The sequence below is a fragment of the Mustela nigripes genome, chromosome 14 (assembly GCF_022355385.1).
Source record: "Mustela nigripes isolate SB6536 chromosome 14, MUSNIG.SB6536, whole genome shotgun sequence".
In the NCBI taxonomy this organism is placed as follows: Eukaryota; Metazoa; Chordata; class Mammalia; order Carnivora; family Mustelidae; genus Mustela; species Mustela nigripes.
The window spans coordinates 45,341,328-45,348,954 of NC_081570.1; the positions used below are offsets into that span (position 1 = coordinate 45,341,328).

At 47.5% G+C, this 7,627-nt stretch overlaps 1 protein-coding gene across 1 annotated transcript in view; it reads right to left on the minus strand.

The window, feature by feature from the left end:
* PLPP3 (phospholipid phosphatase 3) overlaps positions 1-4,461 on the minus strand; it is an 83,268-nt gene extending 78,807 nt beyond the window's left edge. The window contains exon 1 of the mRNA XM_059374879.1: positions 3,706-4,461. Coding sequence (XP_059230862.1) covers positions 3,706-3,844 — 139 coding nt within the window. The 5' untranslated portion in view covers positions 3,845-4,461. The remainder of the gene's footprint in view (positions 1-3,705) is intronic.
* Between the last annotated feature and the right edge of the window lie 3,166 nt (positions 4,462-7,627).

A 7,627-nucleotide genomic window follows, 5' to 3' on the forward strand; every position in this document is an offset into this window, starting at 1 on the left:
AACTGAACTCAAAGGATAATGGGCCTTGAGCAAAGTCTACGCAGAAAAAGTTGGACCTGTCTAAAGTTGCCCAGCCCTCCAAGTGCATTGGCTGGAAGGAGGCACTCAGCAGCTAGCTGGGATGAGGGACAGGAGAGAGGGAAAGTGGGGGCACAGACACTCAGCATGGTTTCACCAAAATCTCTGCATTTTGCTCCAGCCACATACAGCTAGTGTCCTTTCTGTGGCACCACGGTCTCATGGGGGAAAAAGGTGCCCTCAAAATCTGTGAACTGCGTAGTCTTGGAACTAGCTTACTATCCAAACAATGCTGTGGGGCAACAAGACCGTATCTCTGACCAGAAGAGTTCAACCACCTTTCTCCATTTGCTTTGGTGCAAATAAGTTAACTGGGAAATGCGGAGAGGCAGGATTTTCTGCAAACAGCTTCAGCATTTTCTGATAAGTATCTTGAGTTTGAAAGGGAGATGGGCTCCAGTCACATTCACTGAGAAGGAAGCATCTACCCAAATCGACTTCATGGTGCATGTCAGAGCTTCCTCCTTAACACAGTCTCCTCACCGGTGAAATGGAGATTATCTCGTCATGAAGGTTACAGCGAAGAGTACACACACTTATATTAAGAAGAGGCTAACAAAACTGAGAAAGACAGTAGATGCCCCTCCCTTCTTGCCTGGGAACAGCCTCTGCTGGTCTCTTGTCACCTGGTACACCAGAACCCATGCTTGAAAAACAGGAGGTGGGACATATTATGTAATTGAAAGGAAAACAAAATCAATTTCAGAAAGACTAGCACACCAAGATTTGGAACTGTATTTATCAAAGCAATTAGTTGGCAAAGACAGCTGTTCAATGGGAGGTCAACTCCCTTTGGGGTTCTCGGACACCAGATTCTTTTGGCCTTCAAACAAGAGTGGACTTTTGTTTTTTGCTAAGAATTTCACATTCCAAGAAGGTATGTGAAACAAGTTCAACTGCTTGCATATTTCCACTCACATAACACTTATGTAGCACATCAGCTTTTATTTTTTCCAGATACAAGGAGATGAAGCTTGGTATATATTTCTGTGAGAGAATAAACAGAAAACTATGTTTCTCTTTTTTATTATATTAGTGCCCTGTAATCCAGACCATATGATCAATAAACCATATAAAAATTAAATCACACTGACAGTCTTAGGCAAAACGTGAACCAAGAAGAAATAATTTTTTTTAGGACTGTTGTGTAGGGCATATTAAAATCACATGTTGTGTTATTAATTTTCTCTTGGAAGCCAGAGTTCTCCCGCATAAATTTCTCAAGTATTTATCTTACAGTTTTTCCTATTAAAGGTAGGTAAGGCGTAAATTAGTGATGTTATATTTCGGTCTTTGCATAGGGGAGACACTGACCATACATCACTTTGAAAATGACTTCGTTGGCATGTTTGTTTGTTTTTTTTAATAGCAAGGCAAATAGCCTTTAAATACCCTTCTGTGCCTCAGAAGACAATGCAGGGTCCAGATATCACCTTTTCGAGGTAAACAAAATCATTTATTCCAACAGACCAACCGTGAGTAAACATAATCAATAGCTAGGTAGAGGATATTAGCTTTGGGGGGGGGCACAGGGAGAGTTGGAGCAGATGAAGTGAAATGTGCAAACATCCACCTTACTTGCACCTTCACAGCACAACACTGTGCTCAGTTAAACTCTAGCTAATAGGTGTGTCTTCCTGCAAATTCCTTCACACTTCTTTTCCCTTTAACAAGAATGCACCATGTCTCAGGACTGCCTTCTGAACTCAGAAGAGTGGAAGAGGGGAGGAGAACAATGAAACTGTACAAAGGCTGACAGGCTCGTTCTAGCTTTGCTTTCCTAATCACAAAGTAGGAGGTAGGAGGGTACTCAGCACATGCCGTCTGGGAAGAGTTTACCTTACCACCAACAAAACACACCAGTAAACACTGGGAAGCCCCAGACAAGTTTACAGCAAACAACTTCAATGTGTTTAGTGTTCTCCCTGCACTCCCCCAGGACCAGGGAGGGCCTTTTAAAAATTCAATAGCTTGGCAGCAGACTTTAAATACTAATCTTCCCACTGTGCAGGATAATAAGCCCGCAGCCCACAGGAAGGCAGGCCCCCCAGTGACAATTCCTTTACATAGCATCTAAACCTCCAATTTCTATGAAGAGGTGGGAAGCAGATTTGCCACCTGAACTAGTCCATCTCTCTTCCCTTCCACAGAACACAATTTTACCCACAGCTGTCTCTCTGTACCCAAAGGGGAGAATTCTTTTGTTTTAATAATTCTAGGTGCCCCATCTTCCTTTGACTCCCAAACTTACTAGGGACGTTCAAGCCCAGGGCAGACAGACCTCAGTGAGGACCGAGCTGCAGAAAAGAGTCATAAAACACAAAAGAAGTGTAACTCCAGTCCACTAAGTCTCTGGTTTGCACAATCTGCACGGACAAAACCATTTCAAAAGGGACTTACGTCTCCGTGCAGGAGTTCTATTTTAAGGGAACTGAATTGGGAACACAGATGTTTCTTCAGTTAGCAGAGCTGGCAGAACAGCTCCTGGACCAAATCCGAGTTCTTAATGCAGGAAGGGGCCTTAGAAGAGCATCTAATTCAACCCACTCACTCAACTGATGAGGAAACTGAGGCCCAGAAGGCAAGGGGGTGGCACGCCCAGCAAGTGGCAGGGTAGCAATGTTCTGATGACAAGTCCTGTGCCCTTTCCATTACACCATGAATCGTTAAAAAAAAAAAAAAAAAAAAAACTACTCTGACTTCAACCTTGGAACTCCTGTAGATTCCTGTCAATAGCTTTCTCCCTGCCCACCCCCCAAGTTCATAAATCCTCCTCACTCCCCGATCAATTTTTTTTTTTTTTTTTTTTTTTTTTTAGCGCCCACCGCACTTCGGGCTGGGGCATCCAACTAGTTTGGAAAACAGAAATGGACCATCACCTTAACTTTCTGGGACGGCAGTTAATCGTGGTCCCCAAACACGATCTTGATCTTGGATTGCTCTCCCAGCGCCTCAGTTTTCTAATTGGTGAAATGGGGCTCCACACCTACCCTGCACCGAGTCGGGGCGAGGGCTGGTTGAAACCGTGTCCGTGACACAGCCTACCGCCCGCACACAGTAGGCGCTTAACAAGTGGCAGTTTAGTGGGTGCCCGCGTCAAGTCCCCGGGGCGCAGCTCCCAGCCCCCCGGGGGGGGGATGCGGGGTGGGGGTGAGGAGGGGAGCGGGGGAAAGGCCAGCTCGAGTTCGGCCGGGACGAGGAGGCGGGAGCGGAAGGGTTGGGTGTTTACACACAGCCAGCGAGGAGGCACCGCGGCTGCAGGCAGGGGCCCGGCGCCCCAAGAGATCCATCTTACTCGGACGGGGGGCACCAAGCTCCGCGCGGGCTCTGGGTCACGGTTCCGCCCACCGCCCTGCGCTAAGAGGCCGAACCCAAACCTTCCGCGGGACCGTGCCTGCGCCTCCGGCCGGAGGCGGCTTCTAAGGGGCCGGACTCCGGTGGCCCGGGAGAGCCTGCGCGCGCCCCACGCCCGCTTCCAGGCCGGGAAGTCGGCAGCCTGGGGAAGGGCCGGCGCTGGGGCTCCGTGCTGCGCGAGGGCTCCGGGACAGCGCTGTCCCCCACCCCCACCCCTACCCCGGGGGCTGCCGGCGCGGGAGCGCGGGGCCGGGGGCCGGGGGCCGGGCTCACCCATGAAGAGGCAGAAGAGGTCGAGGCAGATGAGCAGCACCCGCTTGCTGCCGCCCTTCCGCGGGTTGTTGTTGAGCGCCGGGCTGCCCCCGTTCTTGCTCTCCGGAGCGATCGCCTTGTCGTACTTGTAGTTTTGCATGGCGCTGGCTGCGGCGCGAGCCTCCCGCCCCGCGAAGACGCCCGGCGGCGGCAGCCACACTCCCGCGCGCCCGGCCCGCCTCCCGGCCGCGGCTGCTCCTGGACGCGGAGGCTCGGACCCCCGCTCGCGGCGCTGCGGCGACGGTGCAGCCCGCCGCGCGCTTCCCGCTGCAGTCCGGGCTGTTCTCTGCTCCGCGCTGCTCCTCTGCGCTCCTCTCTCAGCCCCACAGCGTCCGAGAGTCTAGGGGGCGGAGAGCCGGCGGCAGCGCAGACGCTGCTGCGGAGCTGGGCTGCGCGGGGCGCGCGGGGCTGGCGCGTGTCCCGCTGCTGGAGCCGGTGAGTGGGCAGCGCGGGCGCTCGGCCACCTTCCTCGGCCGCTGCTTACTTAATGAATGGGAGCCGCTCCGAGCCCTGCTGCTCCGGAGCGCCTGCCCCAACTCCGACTTTTCCTCCTCCTCTTCCTCCTCCTCCTCCTCCTGCTGCCGCCGCGGCTGCTGTTGTGGTCGCCTGGGTTTGTTTCTGCACTTTTATTGCACGAGGTCCTTTTAAAAAGAGAGAGACAGACAGAGGCAAAGAGAGGGACCTCCTTACTTGGCTCTGAAGAGATCACGAAAGCACAGCCCCTTCCTTAAGCTGCCTAAGACGTAGGATAATTAAGGCCACATTTTCCCCCACCCCCTTCAAAAAAAAAAAAAAAAAAAAATCCTAAAAGGAAAAGTTACTCTCAAACCAGAGAATCCGGGAGCCCCTAGCGTTCAGAAACACCAAGCTGTCACAAAAAAAGAAAACTATATAAATAAAAAGAAACACTTTCTTGCTGGCCTTGGATGGGGCAAAAGTTGAGGCTGTAGAGCGAACATGCGTTCTCCTCCCTTACAGATTTGGTGCTCTCGAGTATTTATTTCGCTTTGAATCGTATTATCCTGAAAATACTCAGGGAAAAACACCCAGCACCAGATACTGGGCTGGAGTCTGAGAATCTGAATTTGAGTGAAGAGTCTGGAGCCAGATCTTGTAGATCTGAATTCCGGCAGATGACTCTGTGCCTCAGTTTCTCTATATGTAAATAGAGATGTTAATTGTTTCTCCCAAATACAGTAATTGTGAAGACTGAATTAGTTAATCCATGTAAACATCTGCAGGTACATACAAGTTCTAAGTAAGGGTTAGCTGTGACCTTTATACCTGTTTCTGAGGTGATGGCATCCCAAGCCCTCAGCCTTTCTGCTGGCTTTGGGGGGCTGGGGAGGGGTGTTAAGCCTGCCTGTACCACTATTGGGGAGCGGGTGTCAGGACAGCAGGAGTGCCCTCTGGAGGTATCATCTTCAGCTTGAGTTCTGGGGCAATCTAATGCTTTGCTTTAGAAGCTGTAATATTATTTTACATTATTTTATGTGAGTTCATCTTTCTTCTAGACAGAAGGCTATATAAACATTCCCAAGGCATGGGTCTTCCCGTATATCTTCTATAGAGCCAAGCAGAGACCTGGGCACCCAGTGGGCAATAAATGGATATTTATTCCAGGTGCCTCTTTTTATGCATCCAGAAATAGACACAGCTGTAGCTTTTTGATACTTTTACAGTGACATGTTATGGGGTTCAGTAACCGCTATATCCAGACACCATCAACCACTTGTCCTTTCTGGAACACTCCTTTGGCACTTCACACGCCTGCGTTCCTACTTACATCGCACCTCTATCCCTTCTTTAGCTAGCAAAGTGCTTCTCTTGCTCTAGAGTGCCCTTACATCACACCTCTGTCCCTTCTCTAGCTAGCAAAATGCTTCTCTTGCTCTAGAGTGTCCTGAAATGTCACCTTCTCTCTGAGCTGTTCCTTGACCCTTGGACAGAATTAACTTCAACACTTTGTTTAGAACACTCTTGAGGCACTTATCGCAGTCTGATTTGGCATTATAGTTAGTAAAACTAGTCAGCTCTGTGAATTATCAGCTCCGCAGCATCTCCCCAGTACCCAACACAGGGTTTGGTGTCTGTTGAATGAAGCTCAAGTCCAGACTGGACAAAAAATGGGGTTGGCAATGAAAGGTCAAATCACTGTCTTCGGGAATCTCCAAGACTGTTCTGCAGCTGGGGCATCCAATGCCTGTCAGCCACTGTCCTCTCATTTCAAAGAGCAGCAGGTAAAACCAAGCCAGGATAAGTAAGAGAACAAATTCCTTAGACAGTTTTCAGTGAGAAACACCCCTGGAAAAGTTAAAATAGCAGAAACAATACAATGTGATTGTTGACATTTTAAAAGGAATTCAGGGATTCCAGCATCTTTCCCTTGCCCACCCAACCCTCTTTGTAATTATATTCATCCTTGAAATTCTAAGTCAGCAAACCCTATCTTTGGAACTCTAAACTCAAAGTCAATGCCAGTCTTGAAACTGCAGATCCCTCTCACCTCCCCACCTCCTTGGGCACCTGTGCCCCTCAGGCGGCTGCTTCTTTTCCATGATAAACTACTCTGTTCTATCATTAGAATTTTAGCATTACCTCCCTTTACCTTTCCTGTCTGCTCTTCCTTATCTGTGAAATGACTTTTATTCATTTAAGAATAAACATTTTTAGAAGCCAGGCCTTTACCCTAACTAAATGGTATTACAACTCCTCAATCTTGTTGGTCCCTAAAGCCATTGGATAAGACTGTTGATTTTTGCTGGCACTAGATTGAATGCCAGGAACCTAATATTCAGGTCCTCGGGATTGAACTCGGCCATTTAATAGGAAGACTAAAGTCTGGTGCTCCAGGAGCAGATAAGAGGGAAAATTAATGGATGTTTAAATAAGTTTTATATTTCCATTCACAGGTCTCTGTGGGCTATTTTTTTTTCCACAACAAAAAGATTATAGTGTTAATCACTGCATGTAGTTGCATGCAAACAAGTATTATATATGAATGACTCTTCAAGGGAACAGAATACTACAGATACTCATTAAATGGACTTGAACAAGTCATAAGCACATTGTCAATATCATTCTTCAGATAATAGGAAGTTAAACCACCCAACCAGACATGGAAATGGGAAGGCCTCTTTGCTTTAACCCTTAAAAGGAAGAATCTAACTAGCAAGTTAAATTCAATGGAACAGACTCCATAGTTAAAATGGTGTCATTTCAAAGTAATTTACGTAATTAAAATTCCTACTAAACATAGCTGACCAAAATTCACACCTGAGAATGGCATCCAGTTCACTAAACTAGTCTGTAGAAACACTGTAACATCAGCAGGGATAAATGCCTTTTTAAGACTAACTTATTATGTGTGGTAACAACAGCACATCATTCTTAAACAATGGATACCTCCCAAGAGACTTAAATGGCTTTCATTTCTAAGATCTCTTGTTACCTCATAATTTTATTTCTCTTTCTCTTTAACCCCTAACATTTAATAATTAATCATTTTTTATTTTTTGAAAAGGCCTGAATTGGCTCTGGAAATATTTAGAGGAAAGGTAACTGAGTGCCTTTCTGGGGAAATGATAGTCCAAAGGTCAGAGCAAGCCATGGAAATTCACACAAGAAGACAGATAAGTTTCAGCTCTGAAGTCCCCATTTAACCAGTTTCCTTAAAACTAGTACACTCCACCTCTGGTTTATACTCAACAAAAATTGCTAGCTTGCTGCTGTAAGGGCAGATGCAGTATCGGGAGTGCTTCATAGGAGTGACTAAAAGCCTCCACAGTAAGACAAGACAGGAGGGAGCAGGGGATTTGAAGTCTGTATCTTGAGTCACTGTTTGACCTGAGGCAAGCTGAGCAACTTCTCTGAATCTCACTTT